Source organism: Anolis carolinensis, chromosome 1 (genome assembly GCF_035594765.1).
Source record: "Anolis carolinensis isolate JA03-04 chromosome 1, rAnoCar3.1.pri, whole genome shotgun sequence".
In the NCBI taxonomy this organism is placed as follows: domain Eukaryota; kingdom Metazoa; phylum Chordata; class Lepidosauria; order Squamata; family Dactyloidae; genus Anolis; species Anolis carolinensis.
Window position 1 is genome coordinate 4453554 of NC_085841.1, and position 19695 is coordinate 4473248.

The 19695-nt window shown below is 44.7% G+C and overlaps 2 protein-coding genes across 6 annotated transcripts in view; one reads left to right on the top strand and one right to left on the bottom strand.

Moving 5' to 3' along the window:
- ncoa1 (nuclear receptor coactivator 1) overlaps positions 1–19695 on the top strand; it is a 342571-nt gene that overhangs the window by 304476 nt on the left and 18400 nt on the right. For all 5 annotated transcript variants that reach the window (XM_016996553.2, XM_016996548.2, XM_062968794.1 and 2 more), the window contains 2 exons: positions 3060–3231; positions 14361–14543. In XM_016996553.2, the coding sequence (XP_016852042.2) occupies positions 3060–3231; positions 14361–14543 (355 nt within the window). The remainder of the gene's footprint in view (positions 1–3059; positions 3232–14360; positions 14544–19695) is intronic.
- Positions 5972–11291, bottom strand: LOC134295668 (uncharacterized). The gene is made up of 2 exons (XM_062968797.1): positions 9522–11291; positions 5972–6293 (listed from the first exon to the last, which is right to left on the bottom strand). The coding sequence occupies exons 1-2, from the start codon at positions 11103–11105 to the stop codon at positions 6252–6254; spliced, it is 1626 nt and encodes a 541-aa protein (XP_062824867.1). The 5' UTR covers positions 11106–11291; the 3' UTR covers positions 5972–6251.

The window sequence follows — 19695 nt, forward strand, 5'->3', positions numbered from 1 at the left end:
TGTGTGAAGGTTGACATGTCTTGTTTCCAAACTGGAACAGTCTCTGCTTGACAGTCGGCTCATCTCACTTCGCCAATGTTTTCACTCACAGAATGTTTCTGGATGTTCACTTCTCCTCCGTTGCAATCCCGGAAGTGCTATCACTTTCTGGATCAAACAGGATGGAATGAGTCGTCCTGATGTACATTTCTCCTGTGACAGCATTATGATGGCAGGCTTATCTGATCTCCCCAAGCACCTTGTGTACCTCGCACCGTCCAGCACAACCTCTCCAGCCAGGCTCTGTGTTGTGGTTTCAGTAACATGAGATAGTTCGTCACTATAGATCCCCACCCACACTTTCCCCCTTATCCCATCTAGTGCTATTAAATAAATAATTCTTATCTGGTTTGAAACCTCTGAATGGAGTGTCTGATGATCCCAACGCATTATGGTCATTTTCCAGATAGGAGAGAGTGATTCCTCTGGCACAGCTAAACTGATTTCAGTCTACATAGTGGTGCAGAAAAAGGAAGATCACTCCCAAGTGCTCATTGCTTTCCCATTCCCTAGTAACTGGAAAAGCAGTGATCTCAATGGACTTTGTTGGCTTGGAAGTACAGTAGAGTCTTACTTATCCAAGCTAAATGGGCCGGCAGAAGCTTGGATAAGCAAATGTCTTGGATAATAAGGAGAGATTAAGGAAAAGCCTATTAAACATCAAATTAGGTTATGATTTTACAAATTAAGCACCAAAACTTCATGTTATACAACAAATTTGACAGAAAAAGTAGTTCAATACGCAGTAATGTTATGTTGTAATTACTGTTTTTACGAATTTAGCACCAAAATATCACGATATATTGAAAACATTGACTACAAAAATGTCTTGGATAATCCAGAAACTTGGATAAGCGAGGCTTGGATAAGTGAGACTCTACTGTAGTTTCCTTCCAGAGACATCCCAGCATCTGTAGATTTCACTAAGCAAGGAAGGGATGGTTAAGCCTCCTCATCCTTACCTGGTGTAGTATTGTGTATCTTGAGATGATTTGAGAAATTTTGTGCATCCAAGTTGGATCCATGCACATGTCTAGCTAACACTGATCAGATGCAGCAGCTAAAAAAAAAACCAATGCCATTCTGGGCTGCATCAATAGGAGTATAGTGTTTAGATGGAGGGAAGTCATAGTCCGATTCTATTCTGCTTTGGTCAGATCTCATTTGGAATAACCCTTTGCCCAGTACTGTTCAAAGGAAATGGACAAGAGGAAAGATGTCCAGAGAGAGATGACCAAAATAGTTAGGTTTAGAAGCCAAGCCCTATGAGAAATGACTTGGGAAGCTGGGCCTGTTTAGCTTGGAGAAGATAAAGTTGAAGGGAAACATGAGAGCCATGTTTAAATGTTTAAAAGGAAGTTGCATTAAGGAGGCAGCAAGCTAGGACACAATGGAGCCATAGATACAAACTGCAAGAAAAGAGATCCCATCTAAACATTAGGACAAACTTCCTAATTGGTTAGTTGGTTAGAGCTGTTCAACGGCGTATTGTACTTTCTGGGAGTTCAGTGGAATTTCCTTCTTGGGAGGTTTTGAAACAAAGGCTGGATGACCATCTGTCAGGAAGGGTTGGATTGTGTATTCCTGCCTGGCAGCAGGGGACTTCTCACAAAATTTGATCCAAGTGGTTTACAATATAAACTATAGCAAAACACTTAAAACAATGTGTGTTGAGAAGCTTTGAAAAAAAACATTAAACTATCCATTGAAAATCTTATTCTGTAAACATCTACTTCAGAAACACATAAAATACACATTTTTAAAAAATGGCACTCATTTCACACCGTTCTATCACAAAGTGGTTAAAGGCTGAAGGCTCTGTTAAATGGGACAATCTTTGGCTTTTTAGCACAACCCGAGCCAAGTCTTTCCCTTCGGTGCCATCTCCGGTGGGGGCTTTAGGGATGGTCTTTTCATTTGTTGAATCTGACACTGAGGGTGGTTCGCTCTCCTGGTGTCTGCTCCTGGTTGGCATACTGTGAATGGTTCTTTTCTCTCTGCATTCCAGCACGTTTGATTTGAAAACTTGAATGTCTGCTGACTGATATAACTTAGCTGAAGTATTTTAATTTCATCATTTGCCTGGGCTTTCCTTCTTAAATTTCTTCATGATGATGAGCACAATCTTAACAGTAGCTTTCTCCTCTTTTTTATTGTAAATTTCATACTGAATGGGGAAGTCCTGGCAGCTTTATACTGTAAATGCAAACCAGAAATTATCTAAATTATAGGTAGACAATTGCATCTAGGAGTGGTCCTGACTTTAGACCCCTCCCACAGTGGCACACCTCTGGAAATGCCATTTGTGTTGAAATTGTACTACTTTTTTCTATAGCTTTTTGGTTATTAGGTTGGGTAAGTTTGTTCTGAATAATAATAACAACAACAACAAAATTACGATCTGCCAACTGCAAAAGGCCATCCTGCTGGGATCTGCGCGCATCATCCGAAAATACATCACACAGTCCTAAACGCTTGGAAAGTGTTCGACTTGAGATACGAAATCCAGCATATCTATCTTGTTTGCTGTGTCAGACTATAATAATAATAATAATAATAATAATAATAATAATAATAATAATAATATGATGTCACGGAGGGGAAGGGGAGGCATCAGGATTTTAGAAATGCTTTGTGGGGCAGGGTCAAACAGAGGTTGGAAATCACTATTCAAAAGTTTTGTGTGGACCAAAAGTAAGAAAATTGCTGTGTTTTCAAGCTATTTCATGATGGCTTAGGTTGTTTCGGGTTAATATTTCTCCCCCCAAAAAGGAGGAAAGGGAGGTTGGGGTTTTTTGAAAATGGGCCTGATTACAATCTGTTTTTTTCCCACCAGGAATGTAGGGATCATTTGAAAGGGCCTTTGGCGATGGCCAGTGACAAGTGAGGGGAAAGATTTGAGCCATGTAGGGAGGCAGCAGCACTTAAGCCAAAGCAAAAGGATTGGAATTGGTTGCTTTTTAAGTATCTGTCACTGAAGGGTTCCATGGCTGACCTCTGGCCTCCCTTTCTCCCTTCAGTTTGCCTCCGACCTCGACCAGATCTTGCCATCGCTGGAAAAAGCCGCCCAGTTGCCGCCGGGCCTCTGTGGATCAGAGACAGCCGAAAGCGGTGGCATCTCCATCAAGTCCGAGATCTTGACCCCTTCCCTCCAGCCGACCACCACAGCGCGAACTCCTAGTGGGATGAGCTGTACGTACTTTGTCTGTTGGGTACCCTATAGATCATGTATAAGTCTAGAAATTTTAGACAAAAAAATCGAGATAAAAATCTGAATCAACTTATCTACAGGTCAATATGAGTAATGTATCTTATCAAAATAAGGACCGTAGGTGTCAAATCCATTTCCATGGAGAGCCACCTCACCCTTGGTTGCTCTCAAAGGGCCATTGAATCAATGGATGGAGAATTTCTGGATGCAGAGGGCCAACTATCTTTTTTCCCATAGTAGTCAGTGCTCTTTAATTTTTATGAAGTTTGGGTCCTCAGATGTTATTGAACAAAAATTCCTGTCACTTGATTATCTGCCTTTCAGACTATGGACAATGGGAATTGCAACTCAACAGGTTGGGGAAAGGGCATTGACAGCCAGACATAATGCCCACAAGCCTTGTGTCTAAATCCAAGCCCCACTCTCCTGACTAATCAACAAACTGCAACCTTCCATGTATCAAGTCTCATCAGCTCTAGTCATAATGAGGAATACAGAAGTTGTAGTCCAGTATCTGGAGGACCACATAACATCACATAGCAGGCCTCAGTGGGCCCATGGGCCTTGAGTTTAACACATGTGAATAGGTCAGAGAATGTAAACATTGACCCCCTCTACTCTTTTCACCGTGGCACTTCTTAGTGTTTTCCCTTCTCCACAAAGTGACACTTTGCTTATTATTAGGTCATATCAAAATCCATCATTCTGGCCCCAAAACCTGCCCGTAATTTATTCATGAGGTTGACTTATACATGTGTATATACAACATATTTTTATATTGATATCTGCCTTTGATACTGCTTCGGTAGGTTGTGTTGACGTCCTAAAGAGGCCAGTTGCTGTTGAAGAGGGAGCAGGAGAAACAAAGCTAAGGGAGAAACAACGGATCAAGACATTAATAAATATAGATATTCTGAGAACTCTGGGTTAAAAGAGGGGAAACTATATTAAATCTTCTGCAAAGGCCTTGCTTTCAAACAACCCTGTGATTGTGACTGTAGATGTAGTTGAAATCTGGTTGCAGGCATGGGCAAACTTTGGCCTGCCAGGTGTTTTGGACTTCAACTCCCACAATTCCTAACTTCTTGCCACCTGTCTGGAGGGCACATCCCGGTCTTCATGCATGGTGAGAGCGCTCAACCCATTTTTGGCACGGTTACGGCTGCACAATATCCGTCCTGTCAGCACTTTGCTGAATTCCTAGTCCTTAATCTCTTAAACCTATTATTAGCTTGCCAAAGATCCTCTCCTCCTGAAGACTCTGGTGCTGGAGTGGCAACTGTGGGCTGGATGTCGGCCCAAGATTCAGGGCAGACAAAAGGCAGGACTTCTTCATGCAGCGCAGGATTAATTGGCAGAATTTGCCACCCCAAGGTCCTTCCATGGCCACCAGCATAGATGGCTTTAAAAGAGGATTATTATAGGAATTCCCAGAGGGCAGGGATGCCAGATTTTAGAGAAACAAAGGTTGGTCCGACTTGTGGCTGTTCTTCACAAGGCTGGGAAAAGTTACGTTTTGGATAGCAGTTCCCAGAATACTACAATGGGTGTATCCATTAGCCTTTCCAGGCCCTTGACTAGCCATCGTGGCCAAATGGACCCACTCTGCTCAAAGATAACATATCTCTAGTAAACAGTTTCCTGTGTGCCTTTTTTCTCTCTGGCCACTATTTCTCTCTGATTCATTATGCTTCCCATAATGGAAGAAAAGCAGTTGCTTAATTCATCAGTGTTTATAGGCTTTGCATTATTATTATTGTTTTGATTATTACTATTATTATTGAAGGTCGCCTTCTAGGATCTCTTGTCTTCCAGTCATCATGGACCTAAGGTTCCTTGTGCGTTCTTATGCTAGATTTGGGGCAAAACAAGCTATGGCTCCACCGGCCTATTGCCCAGTTTTTGGCCACATGAAACATTTCATTTCACATATGGATAATGCTTGTTTTGAATAACTACATTTATAGTAGCTCTCTGTTCATTCGCCACAGTCTTTTTTTCCCCCATTGATGACCAGGCACATTATTTTCTTGCAAACTTGGGCTGTGCATGACTTTGGCTCAGGTAGATCTCTTTGTGCCAAATCTATGCTCTCTATCCATTTCCAATTTATCTAAAACAGTGTTTCTCAACCTGTGGATCCTCAGATGTTTTGGCCTTCAATTCCCTGAAATCGTAACAGCTGGTAAACTGGCCGGGATTTCTGGGAGTTGTATGCCAAAACACCTGGGGACCCACAGGTTGAGGACCACTGATCTAAAAGGTTAGGGATGGTGGGCAGATTGTCCCACCAGAGGAACTTGGTGGGCTATATCTCCCAGCTACATTCTGTAAAAAGAAAGTTTTGGAAAAAAAATTTTTGCCCCTAATAGGATTGACTTTGCCATATTTTGTGTCCTCTCGCCACTGTTTTCAAACCTGACAGAATTCTTTTCTTCAGTAGGAAGTGACACAAACGTAAACCTTTTAATTGCTTCCTGTTAGAGAGAAGGGCCTTCCCTGGGCCTAAAATATTCAAAATATGTGTGACATTTAGGATCATTCTGGTGCAATGAATGTCATATGATGATATTTTAGGGAAGAGAATTGAACAAAATGCCCACATGGCTACCTGTAACCAAGGATTGCACTTTTCTCACCTTTGCTCTAAAAAAAACCAATGAAAGGGCTCAGATATAGCTGTATTGATGGGATAGCTGGTGAATAACAATGGTGCAGTGTCAGCTCACCACAGCCGCTCCTGAATGAACACACGAGACTCTCTGTGATATCACCAGAAACTTTTACTGTAGGAAACATGAACATCAAAAAAGCCAAGAATGGGAGGCTCCGGCCAACCATCCTTTATATACCCTCCCCCTCATTTGAAAAGTCTCTTCCCGCTCAGTAAAACCCCGCGCAAATTCCCCGCCAAGTCCAGCAGCCGTTTCTTCTCCGAGTCCTGAGCCGCAGGTGTCTTATCAATGTCAGTGACCCTGAAACTCAGAGCCACATCCAGGCTCTAGTAGCAGGGTTCTGACATGGCGTCCTCCTCCCCTTCGTCCTGGAAGGAAAAGATTAAACACAACTATTGTTCTCCGCTGTCCAGAGTTCCTTTATACTTTTTTAACAGGCTGCAATGGAATACCGGGTGTACCTTTCCTAGGTCCTTGGGTAGCCTCAGCTCATAGGTCACTTCGTTTATTCTTTTTGCTACCCTGAACGGCCCTATATAGCGTGGAGCCAATTTTTTAGATGGGAACCCCAATTTCAGGTTTTTTGTGCTCAGCCAAACCAGATCCCCTTCGCCCAATTTGTCCCCCTCTCGGCGCCTACGATCTGCAAAGAGCTTGTACTTCTTTTGTGTTTCCCGCAATGCCTCCACCACGTTCTGCCACCCTTGCTTAATTTTGGCCGGCCATTCCTTGTCGGTCTGGCCCTCTCCTTCCTTCCACTCGGGTAGCCTGGGGAAAGGTGCCACCTCCTGTCCGTATACTATTTCGAATGGGGCACGACCTGTGGCCGAATGTACGGCCCCGTTAAAAGCCATCTCAGCAAACGGTAGAAGGTCCGCCCAATCATCCTGTCTATAATTGGTGTACATCCTCAAGAATTGGCACAGTGTTTGTTGGGTGCGTTCGACTCCCCCATTGGTTGCGGGATGAAAAGCCGAGCTCAGGTTCCTTTCTGCTCCTAACAGCTGTAAGAATTTTCCCCAAAATTTTGCAGTAAATTGGACTCCCCGGTCGCTAATTATTTTGTCGGGACACCCATGTAGGCGATATACATGCTTCACATACAAATCAGCAAGTTTTTCAGCTGAGGGGAGTTTTGGCAGGGCCACAAAGTGTGCCTGTTTTGAGAATAGGTCCAATATTGTCCAAATGTATCTGTGGCCTCTGCTGGGGGGTAGTTCGCCTACAAAATCCATGGCCACGCATTCCCATGGCCTCATGGGCTCCACCACCTTCTGCAATAGCCCCTGGGGCTTCCCCGGTGGTGTTTTTCCCTCTGCACATAATTCACACTGCGTGACGTACCCCCTGGCGTCTTTCCTCATTCCGGGCCACCAGCATTGTTTGGCCAACAGTTTAATAGTCCTGGTGGGGCCTAGATGACCCGCACCCTTGTTATCGTGGCACTTCCTTAACATTTCTCGTCTTAAACATTCAGGAATATACAATTTCTTATTTACAAACACCAAATCCCCACACAATTCTCCCTTTTCTTTGTTAGTTTGTAACCATTTGTCCATTCCATACGCTCGTTTCAACTCTTCCTCCCATATTTCTCCTCCCCCCGTGGAAATGGCAGTACGTTTGTTTTCTTTGGCCGCTTGTGCTCGAGTTAGTACTGCCAGGCCCCATTGCTTATCTAGGAAAAGGCTCCCCTCAGATTCCTGAATTCCTCCCCCGTGCTGAGGCATCCGAGAGAGAGCGTCAGCGAGTATGTTATGTTTCCCCTGGAAGAATCTGAGTCTGAAATCAAAACGGCTGAAATATTGGGCCCATCTAATTTGCTTCGCTGATAGTTTACGAGGGGATCTTAGATACTGTAAATTTCTATGATCAGTCCACACCTCAAACGGTGTTCCACTTCCTTCCAGAAAGTGTCTCCAGCACTCTAGTGCTTTTAGAATCGCTAAGGCTTCTCTCTCCCAAATCGGCCAGTTTTTTTCTGTATCGCTAAACTTTTTTGACAGATAGCCACATGGCTTCAGGTTCCCCCCCTCGTCTTTCTGCAGCAGAACTGCCCCATATGCCCGGTCTGACGCATCGCAATGTAATACAAAGGCCTTAGACATATCGGGGTGCTGTAGGACAGGTTCCTCAGTAAAACGCTTTTTAAGGGCTTCGAAAGCTTCCTGGCATTCTATTGTCCATGTCAGTTTGGCCCCTGGGGCCTTCACTTTGGCTGTTTCTCCCCTGCCTTTAGTTTTTAACAAATCCGTTAATGGCAAAGTGAGGCGCGCAAAGTCCTTGATAAATGTTCTATAGAAGTTTGCGAACCCTAGGAAGGATTGCAGCTGCTTCCGTGTTTTGGGGGCTTCCCACCCCCTCACGTCTTCCACCTTCGCAGGGTCCATCGCCACTCCCTGGGAGGAAATCCTATACCCCAGAAAGTCTATCTGGTCTTTATTGAACTCGCACTTGGCAAGCTTCGCATACAGTTTCGCTTCCCTCAACTTTTGTAGGACTTCCCTGACTAGTTCTACGTGTTGCTCCTTAGTCCGAGACATTATCAATATGTCATCTAAAAAAATAAAGACTCCCTTGTACAACAATGGATGCAATACTTCGTTGATTAATTGCATGAACGCGGCCCCTCCCCCGCACAAACCGAAGGGGAGCACACGATAATTGAATAATCCGAATGCGCAGGAGAAGGCCGTCTTCCACCTGTCCTCTGGTTTGATCTGCAATTTATGGTAGGCCTCAATTAAGTCCAATTTAGTGAATATCTGTCCTTCCGATAACTGGGCGATCAAGTCCTTCACTAAGGGTAGGGGGTATTTATTTACAGTACTGATTGCATTTAGGCCCCTGTAGTCAATGCAGAGCCTCAGCGTTTGGTCCTTTTTCCGCCTGAACAACACAGGCGCCCCTAAAGGGGAATTTGAAGGCTCTATGAAACCCCTCGCTAGGTTTTTATCAATGTATTTTCTCAGTTCCTCCTTTTCCCTAGCTGACATCGGGTATATTTTTGCCTTGGGAAGCTCTGCTCCTGGGACTAGCTCTATTTTCACTTCAACTCTCCGCTTCGGTGGGAAATTGTCTGCTTCCTTCTCATCAAACACGTCCACAAAATCCCGATACTCTGGGGGTAATTTATCTGCCAGTTCTGCTATTCTGATAGAGTCTTCCTCCCCCCTTTTCCCTGGCTCCCTCTCCCCTTCCTGGCTCCCTTCTTCCAAATTCATCCTGAAGATCATGCTCTTATCCTCCCAGTTGATTTGCGGGTTGGCCTGCCCCAGCCACGGCATGCCTAGTATAACATTATAGCTGGCTATTTGTGATATCACAAATGACACCTTTCCTTCCCAACTCCCTATCTTACACTTTACATCTTCGGCACTGTACTTAGCTAACGATCCCGATGCTGTGGATCCGTCCAACTGCGAAAAAGCTATTGGGGATTCTAGGTTCGTTCTTTCGCATCCCAATCCCTCGGCTAATTCAGGGGAGATGATGTTCCTGGAACATCCACAATCCACAAATGCTTTGCAGGTTGCTTGTTTGCTGCCATTTTCAAGCTGAATGGGGACCACTATCATAGCTTTGTCCTGACTTACCAACCCCCCCGAGTGGTGCCTCATCGGTGGTTCTTCCTCGGCGCGTTTCCCTGCCACGGCTCTTGGTTTGGGCGGGCCTCCGCCTTCCCCTTTTCTCTGCCAGCACTCGGCAGCCCTGTGGCCCAACCGGCCGCACACAAAGCAGCCACTCCTGCTGGCGCTCACGTTCCCTGTCGGCTCCGTTCTCCTCCCGGCTGGGGTTGATCCCTCCTTCCGGCTCCCCTCTTTCATCTGCGGCCGCTGCTGTAGCCCTCCTCGGTGCCTCCTCGCCTGGGCCAGCGATGTCTCGACGCGCCCCGCCAGCTGAATCCATCCGCGCAGTGTGTCAGGCTCATCACGATGCACCGCCCAGGAGAGGATCTCCCGCCTGAGACCCTCTTTGAAGAGTTCTATCTTTGTTACTGCAGACCATTCCGGCACCTTTTCGGCGAGGCATTGGAACTCCTCCGCATACTCAGATACCGACCTCTGCCCCTGGGAGACGGTCTTCAACTTCTCCCTCGCCCGGATCTGCTCCAGTGGATCTCGGAAACGGGTCTCCAGGGCCCCCATAAAGCGTCGGAGTGACCCCAGACATGGGTCGCGCCGCGCGTGCAGCTGAACGTACCAGCTGGCCGCTCCCCTCTTCAACACTGCACCAATGGCCCGTATCCGGCTGGATTCCGTTCTAAAAGTGTGAGCATTGTCCTCCATATAGCCCCTCACCGTGGTCAGGAAAAAATCCAGTTCAGAGGACTCTCCCCCAAACTCGATCCTTAGTTCCTCTCGTCTTGGTAGGGGTCCCTGTGGTGGCAATCCCCAATTCTCCGCCCGTCGCAAGCCCCCTTGCGGACCAGTGGGCCCCGCTGCTGCTTCTCTTGGCCCTGTGCCACGCCCGGCATTCGCCAGGGGCACCAGGGTCTCAGCTGGGAGCGTAGCTGGGATTCTCGGAGGTTTTTCCCCTTCGTCGTCACTCTCCTCCACCCGCGTCAGGCTTGTTTGGGTCTTGGGCCGGGCGCCGGGCTCCTTTCGCATTTCCCTTCCCTTCGGTGCTGGGAGGTCTGCAAAGCCCTGGCTGCTTCCCACGCTCACGTCCCACATTGAGCCAGCCCGAAGTTCCCTTCCTCTCTCTGGCTCCGCCAAAAACGCCAGGCGCTCCATCGCCCTCGACATTACTGCCAGGGTGGTCTCCATCGCCGACATCCTCTCCTCCAGAAACACCATCCTTTGTGGGCCTGGGGAAGGTGAACCTTCCTCTCCTCCGGTGCTGTCTCCCCGCACCACTCCACGCCTCTGGGTTACCCCATTTGGCTGGGCATAAGCGGTGGATGACGCCAGGGCCGCCAGCTGGTGGAACTCAGCGTCCGGCTCGGGAGTGGCCCTTCCCGACCTTCCTCCTCCTGCGCCCAAGAGCTCTTCATCCTCCACTTGCATGTTACACCTCACCGCTACAGCGGGATGGTGTCCGTATTCTTGGCTTAGTGTCAGCTCACCACAGCCGCTCCTGAATGAACACACGAGACTCTCTGTGATATCACCAGAAACTTTTACTGTAGGAAACATGAACATCAAAAAAGCCAAGAATGGGAGGCTCCGGCCAACCATCCTTTATATACCCTCCCCCTCATTTGAAAAGTCTCTTCCCGCTCAGTAAAACCCCGCGCAAATTCCCCGCCAAGTCCAGCAGCCGTTTCTTCTCCGAGTCCTGAGCCGCAGGTGTCTTATCAATGTCAGTGACCCTGAAACTCAGAGCCACATCCAGGCTCTAGTAGCAGGGTTCTGACAGTGCAGACTTGCAGAGTCTTCAGGGAGGCAGACACTGCCTTCTCTTAATAACAGAAGTTTGTAAAAGAAGCATCAGATCCCCATTTGACTTGTCCTGTCTCACAGAGGAATCCCTGGTGCAAAGGCCAGGCAGCTGCCCTTTGCTGGGACCTGCAAAGAGGTCTGACTTCCTCAATTCAGAGGAAACTTTCTCGATGGAACCCAGCTGTAAGAGCTGTTGAGAGGGAAGGCAGACTGGGTTACATGGCAGACGTATTACGGCTGGGCTGATTGTCTCGCAGGAGACGGAGGGGCATTAAGGATTCAGAGCGTTTTTCAGGCTCGACCATCGAGTCAATACCATATTGATCCCAGAGAGCTAGAACTACAGACCTTATTTAAACTTATTTCAAAAAATGGGATCTTGTATTGTTGGAAGCATGCAAGCTTTTGAGTTAATTGGCTGGAGGGGTTTTTTTTTGGCCAGACAAGGGCCCTTTCTAATACAAGCAGTCCCCAAGTTTGGTTGGCTCTTAAGTTGAATTTATATGCAAGTCGGAACAGATACGTTTTTAAGAGTAACTCCAGCCAATGTCTGTGTCCCTGTTCAGAAGATGTCACCCTACTTTCTGTCCCTGTGATCATTGGATTTTGAAAATTTTGGCTTGTTGTGGAAACAAGGATTGGTGATAAAGCATCAGTAGAAATCCCTTTCCCCCATAATAATAACTCTTCCAGGAGCGAATTTCCCTTCCAAGGGTAGATTTCTTTCACTCCCTGTTGTCTCTCCCCTGTTCTTAATTGTGAGTCATTTGCAAGTCATATGTTTGTAACTTGGGAACTGTCTGTACAGAACTTTGTCACCTCTTTTGGAAATAGAGAGAAATGTTCTGTACTGTTAAATGGGACAAGACCCCAGTGACTGTGGATAACTGACTGTAGTGGTTTCCATTAAGCCAGTGTTGGGAATCATGAGGCTCGTAAATATTGTTGCACTGCACCTCCTAGCAGTCCTCACCATTGGCTTTCTGGCTGCATGTTTCTACTATTATGTTTATTATGTTTATTTATACTGTGCTTTTTCTCTTCACAAAGGAGACTCAAAGACCTTCTAGAAGGCCTTTCGGTTGGCACTCCTGTGTTCAAACTTCAAGTTTAGTCTGACCCGTTTTCTCAAACTATTTCACAGCTCTAATGTGTCCATAATTAAGAATATAAGCGTGAGTTTCTGCTGTTAGAAATTTCACCCAAATTAAATTCAGTTTGTAGCTTGGAGCACTCATTGATTTATGCTGTTTGCCATCAGAGCATTTCTGTAACCCAAAACACAACTGTTCTTTTAACTCGGCAACAAACTTTTCTTGACAAAATCCCCGACAATACAATTTTATTTCCCAGAAATTATAAAAATACATATTCTGCATATCCTCACTATTGGCTACAATACAATAATATCCCAGCATTCCTGATCATTGGCTGTGTTGACTATGGCTTTTATGTATCCCTTTTGGGGGTAATGTTTACAGCCAAAATTTAAAATTTGACAGTCTTAGAATGAAAAATCCTATCTGAAAGTTCTCAATTGCCAAAGGGATAATCAAAAAATTCAAAGGGAGAGCCCTCTGGTGGACATTTCAGGAATTAACCCTAAAGTACAAACATATGGGGGGGGGGGAGTTTGTGTGTGTGTGTGTGTGTGTATCTATCTATATATATATAAAAGGGTAATGAAATTTCGTCCTAGGACAAAACAACAAAACTACACATCCCAGAAACACTAAACTTGGCAGCACAACCCCTCATCCATGCCTCTACGTTCATACAACAAAAAGAAAAGAAAAATAAAGTCCTAATTAGAGGGAGAGGAATAATTGTTTTTATCCAATTGCTGCCAGTTAGAAGGCTAAGCTCCGCCCACTTGGTCTCCTAGCAACCCACTTAGCCCAGGGGACAGGCAGAGTTAGGCCTCACTTAGGCCTCTTCCACACTGCCTATAAAATACAGATTATCTGATTTTAACTGGATTATATGGCAGTGTAGACTCAAGGGCCTTCCACACAGCTATATAACCCATTTACAATCTTATATTATCTGCTTTGAACTGGATTATCTTGACTCCACACTGCCATATAATCCACTTCAGTGTGCATTTTATACAGCTGTGTAGAAGGCCTCATATAATCCAGTTCTAGCAGATAATGTAAGATTATAAATATACAGTACAGTCTCACTTATCCAACATAAACAGGCTGGCAGAACATTGGATAAGTGAATATCTTGGATAATAAGAAGGAATTCAGGAAAAGCTGATTAAGCATCAAATTAGGTAATTCGCCACAGCAACACGTAGATTTAAAGAGGATTTCTTGCTTCCCTTTTGTTAGTTTCTCTACAGTTTGACATTTTCCCTTCCACCTTATATCCAGCAAGTTATTTAATTCTGCTTGTTATTACATCAGCAAATGAATACCCCAATAACTTATATCTCAAAAACTGTACATGAACTCTTTTCCTCTCATAGAATCATAGAATAATAGAGTTGGAAGAGACCACATAGGCCACCTAGTTCAACCCCCTGCCATGCAGGAAAAGTACTCCTCACAGATGGCCATCCAGCTTCCTTTAAAAAGCCTCCAAGGAAGGAGCTTCCACTCCACTCCAAAGCAAAGAGTTGCATTGCTGAACAGCTCTTACCGTCTTGCTCAGATATATATTGATAGAAAAGTTTCAATTCCTCCAAGAACGTGTCCTTCAACAAAATGGTTTAACATGTCAGTTTCTATTAGCTCCCACATCTTCACTGGTATTTTTGCCTTTTCCCCATCATTGAGCATATAGGAATTTTGCTGCTGTGAACATGTACTGCAGGGTTCCCTCGCTTTCCTCTCCTGTTCTTCATGGAGGGGACATTTAGGAGTGTGAGCAAGTGAGGAAGCAACTGGTGGTTCTGAGTCAGCTCTTAAAGTTTCTTAAATGTCATCTTGTATGATTTTTTGCTTCTTCGGCATTGCTGCCGGTTGCTCCGTGGGCATTTCAGATGTCAGCCAAGTTGCCACTCTCTTGTGCCCCTCTCTTAACCGTGTCCTTCTCTTCCAGCAGTGAATGGTGGCCAAGGAATGCAGGCTGGACGGTCTCCTTATGAAATCTGTGACCCCTTGGAGCCGGTTCAGCCTCGAACGGCACCCTTCCCGCCCATGAATGGCAGTCCTCACCCGGGGTTGCCCCCTGAGCTGGCCAGAGGTGCCATGGCTGGACCCACCCCCTACCAGCCCGACACAGGTAGGTGCTTCCCTTCTGATCACCAAAAATTGACCTAGTTGAGCCCTGAGATCCTCAGGAGAGGTCCTTCTCTCGGTCCCCACACCTTCACAGGCAGCACTTTGACGGAGACATGGAATAGGACCGTCTCAATGGCTGCCTCTCGGCTCTCAAACCACTTGGTAGCCTGGGGTTCATCTAGACTATAGAATTAATGCCATTTGACACCACTTTGACAGCCATGACTCCATGCAATGAAACCCTGGGTGTTGTAGTTCAGAGAAGCACCAGCACTCTATGGCAGAGAAGGCTAAAAAGCACATCTAATTCCAATAAATATGGAGGGAAAACTGCAGTGTAATTCCATTTTTGTCTTGGACGTTTGTGTGTATGAGCCTATGTGTATTTTATTTTAAATTGTAATCCCTCTTTAAGCACCGGTTTTGGAGGAAAGGTAGGATGTTACTAATGGTAAAAGTAGTGATATTGACAGTGGGAAGGAAGAAAGGAGAAGCACAGAGATCTGGGCTTAAGTAATCCTGGCATGGAGGTTTGGATACATCAGGTCCCCCAAACTTTAGTTTTGCTAATGGTAAATGGGTATCCCTATGTCCCTAAGTTTTGAATGATCCAAGAAGATGCTGTCCATGTAAATGCAAAATTACTGGTTGCTTCCACTCCTGCAAATCCACAACTAGAAATACACAACTAACAAGCACAGATGCAGTTATGAAAAATTACTGTTTATTGTTTTAAAAGCCTACAAAGCCTAAGCTGCAGCATGAGCTAATGGAAAGTTTTGAGTTCCAGTATTGAAGGAAAGGTGGAGTCTGAGTAGCATGATTGGCTGAATGACTGAATGGTTGCAAAGCCCAAACATGGGTTGCTTGTTAGTACTTTGCCATGAATTATAAAATCTTTGAACAATTATGGATTCTTAGACTTGGCCATTTAGTCCAAACTATTGCCATGCTGCAATATACAACGAAAACACTCCTGAGAGAGGGCATCCAGCCTCCAAAGAAGGAGAGACCTCCACCCTTTTAAGGCAGTGTATTAAACTCTTAGGACAGCTCTTACTGTCAGGAAGTTCTTCCTAATGTTTAGATGAAATCTCTTTTCTTGTAATTTGAATCCACTGGTTCATGTTCTAGCATCTGGAGCAGCAGAAAACAAGCTCATTCCATCTACTACATAACATCCCTTCAGATAATTAAAGATGGTTATCATCTCTTAAGTCTTCTCTTTTCCAAAGTAAACATCCCTAACTCCCCGAGGTGTTCATCATAAGGTTGGGTATTCAGACTTTCGACCATCTTGTTGGTATTATTCAGCCCAGCTCTATAAAGCAATTCTCATAAGGCTTGCTTTCCAGACCTTTTAACATCTTGGTCACCCTCCTCTGGATATATATTCTACGTTGTCAGCATCTTTGACAACTTATATACAGTCTGAATTTGGAGTATAGTTCAAGACTGTATTGGTCACATCTTTTATGTCAGGGCTGCAGAGCTGGCTTATGAGTTGTTTTAATAATAATAATAATAATAATAATAATAATAATAATAATAATAATAATAATAATAATAGACAGTTCCTGGATAAAACTGAGAGCAAAATTGACAAGGAAAAACATGGATGTGGCTTGCAAATGGAACTTTGAAAAAGAAGACGGAGGGCTTGATTCTGGCAGCCTAAGAACAAGCCATTAGAACAAATGCCATCAAAGCCAGAATTGAAAAGTCAATGATAAATCCCAAGTGTAGACTCTGCAAGGAAGCAGACGAAACGATGGATCACATCCTCAGTTGCTGCAAGAAGATCGCGCAGACAGACTACAAGCAGAGGCACAACACCATTGCTCAGATGATCCATTGGAACTTGTGCCACAAATACCATATGCCTGTGACCAAGAACTGGTGGGATCACAAGCCGGAAAAAAAGTTACAGAAAATGAACATGTATAACTACTCTTGGACTTCTGAACTCAGGCTGACAGAGTTTTGGAGCACAAGACTCCTGACCTCATGATCATGGGGGAGAAAAGTATGGATCGTCAATGTTGCAATCCCAGGCAACAGCAGAATCAATGAGAAGCAACTTAAAAAGCTGACACGAGATGAGGATTTAAAGATCAAACTGCAAAGACTCTGGCACAAGCCAGTCAAGGTGGTCCCAGTGGTGATCGGCACACAGGGTGCAGTGCCTAAAGACCTTGGCCTGCACTTGAAAACAATCAGCGCTCACCAAATCACCACCTGTCATTTGTAAAAGGCCACCCCACTCAGATCTGCATGCATTATTCGCTGATACATCGCATAGTCCTAGACACTTGGGAAGTGTCCGACGTGTGATCTAATACAACAGCCAGCATAGTTTGCTGTATATCTAATAATAGTAATAGTAATACTAATAATAATAATAATACATCACACAGTCCTGAAACACTTGGGAAGAGTTCGACTTGTGATTTTATAATACAAAATCCAGCACATGTATCTCGTTTGTTGTGTCATACTATGTCTTTGTGTCAATAATAATAATACTGTAATAATAATAATTTTATTTCTTACCTGCCTCTCCCCATGGCTCGAGTTAAAAACATATAAATACTATATAAAAATTCTACAAATACACATTAAAATTCAGTTCCATAAAAGATACAGATCAAAGCATTTCTGTAAAATACACATTAATCACACAGGACAGGAACCAAAAACACGTGACACGAGTGTAAATCCTCCTCCCTTACATATAAGAGCCACTTATTAGCTCACAGGAGGAGTACTTATAGAAACAAAGCAAGCTATTCTTCTGCCATGATTTAGCCTTTCTATAGGACGGTTTCTGTTTTGCCTCTCATGAATTGCCAGCTTTATAGACCCATTTTTCCTCCCAAGACAGAATGCTAGAAAATAACAAAGCTGACCCATTCCCCCAAAAGAGACCATCTCGCACAGCATTCTGTCTCCAGCAGACTTCCTTGAGATGCACACAAGCCAGTTTCTTTCTCATAAAGCAAACTGGACAAGCGCAGATTGTGTTTGTTTTACAAACAGGGAATAATTGCCCTGTCAGAAGAGCCCTAGAAATCAAAAGCATTAGTGAGTTGTGCTTCGGTGGAGGTTCTGGAAGGACTCAGTTTTCTCCTGGCAAAGGCTGGGTCTGCAACATTTCTGAGCTGGGTTGATAATTGCATGGATGAGGCTCCCCTAGGCGAGGGCTCCTGAGCCGGTCTCCTTGCGTGGCATTTTCCCAGGTGGATCCACCATCGACGGCACTCTTTTTGAGGTTGCTCGTAGCAGATCCTTTCTTTCCCAGTTGCCAGGCAACCCTTAAGAACACTCAGTTGTCGCTGCGCAGCCAGATCAAGAACAAAACAAGCACTGTCGGGTCGAGCCGGCTCTACAGGCCCTGCCTGAGTTTAGAGACAGTCATCTCACATTGCTGGCCACGTTGTCCAGTCGTGCTGACGGAAAGGTCTGGTGGCCAGTGCTTGATCCATAAATTCAAAGTCAGGATGCAACTCCATCACACGTGTGCCAGCGGGTCCATGCATATAAGTATGGGCATAACTTTTGTATAAAGTATCCTCTACACCAGGCATGGATCCACATTCACATTCACTGGGTCCTTATATTGCAGGCATTGCCAAACTTGGGTCCTCCAGGAGTTTTGGACTTCAACTTCCACAATTCCTAACAGCCAGTAGGAAGCTACATTCCCCGATCTTGCAAAGTTGCTATTGGTTTGGTGTAAGACAGTCCTCTGTTGAATTGTGCCCCATGTTGTTTTGTGGGAGAAGGGGATGCTATCTTAGTGGTGCTCTTTGAGCACCAAAGTGTCCCTTTTCCTCATAATGCAGCACTGATGGCCAACTTCCTTTTCAAGTTTATCAGTTGCTTGGCTTTGTAAATTGGTCACCCAGGAAGGAATCTGCTATGCATTTTCCTGTCGCTTGGCTCCTTTGAACCTGTGTCTCTGGATCCATGAATGTACTTTGAAAGGACCCCTTAACATTTGAGGTCAAAGACCAGGAACTAGATAATAAATCTTCAGCCCATCCTAGGTTATCAACTTGAGCAGAGCCGACTCCACAAATATCCTTATTCTTCTTCACCTTATTGCGATCCAATAATACATGTCTGAAAACATAGATTTAAAAGTTCATATTAACAAACTGTTCGCTTCTAAGTAGCTTCAGAAACATTAGTCCTTCAACATACAGATTTTAAATAGGAATGGGACATGTGGCTGGATCTACCATATAATCAGTTTCTCAATCCAGATTGTCTGTGAAGTATATTAGTCTACACTGCCATATTATCTAGTCCAAAGCAGATAATCTGGATTCAGAAACTGGATTATATAGCCATGTAGAGAGGAGCTATCTAGTCAGAGGCTATAGGTGGCCTTGGTTTAAGCATTTTTCTCCCAAAAATTTACACCAAAAGCAAGTGTATCCCTCCTCCCTTGTCTCCATGGCTTTGGGCTGTACCTGAAGGCAATTTCTGCCATTGTCAAATTGTCCTCTGGTCCCAATACAGCCCTTGCCTAACAGCGATCCAGTACACACCTATATACAGTCTGTATTCCATAGCTACAGATTCATTAGGCACAGATTCAGCCATCCAGGCTTGAAAATATTTTATTTTAAAAATCCCTAAAGCCAATCTTTGATGTAAGTGACATCCATTGTATACTATGGGATTGAAGCATCACAGATTTGGAATCCAGCATACCGTAGCTCTTCTCATACACATTTCAAAATCTTGCCAAATGCACGCACACCCCAAACAGCTATTGCTCAGAGTCCCAGGAATCAGGTTAAGTGATGCAGTCTGCTTTGGGGTCCAGACGGGTCCAAGTTTGGGAAAGCAGCCCTTTTTGGTTCTCTGTGGCCCCTTCTATATTGAAATATAAAATCCAGATTATCTGATTTGAACTGGATTATATGATAGTGTAAACTCATATAATCCAGTTCAAAGCACGTAATTATTATTTACAGTAATGTGTATTATCTGCTTTGATAATCTGGATTATATGGCAGTGTAGAACACACCTGTATCTGTTGGCCATGCTCTGCCTCCATGTCACAAGCTTCCTTCTTTCCATCAAGGACGTCTGCTCAGTCATCGAGGTTCTTGCAGTCAGCTGGATTTAGGAATGTAAA

What these genes read in the sequence shown, in the direction of transcription:
- LOC134295668 (XM_062968797.1), bottom strand. Translation starts at nt 11,105, where the DNA reads ATGGTTGGCCGGAGCCTCCCATTCTTGGCTTTTTTGATGTTCATGTTT. An exon ending in GGCACCACTCGGGGGGGTTG is followed by an intron (nt 6,294 to 9,521) that starts GTAAGTCAGGAC and finishes TTTTCCTTCCAG; the next exon opens with GACGAAGGGGAGGAGGACGC.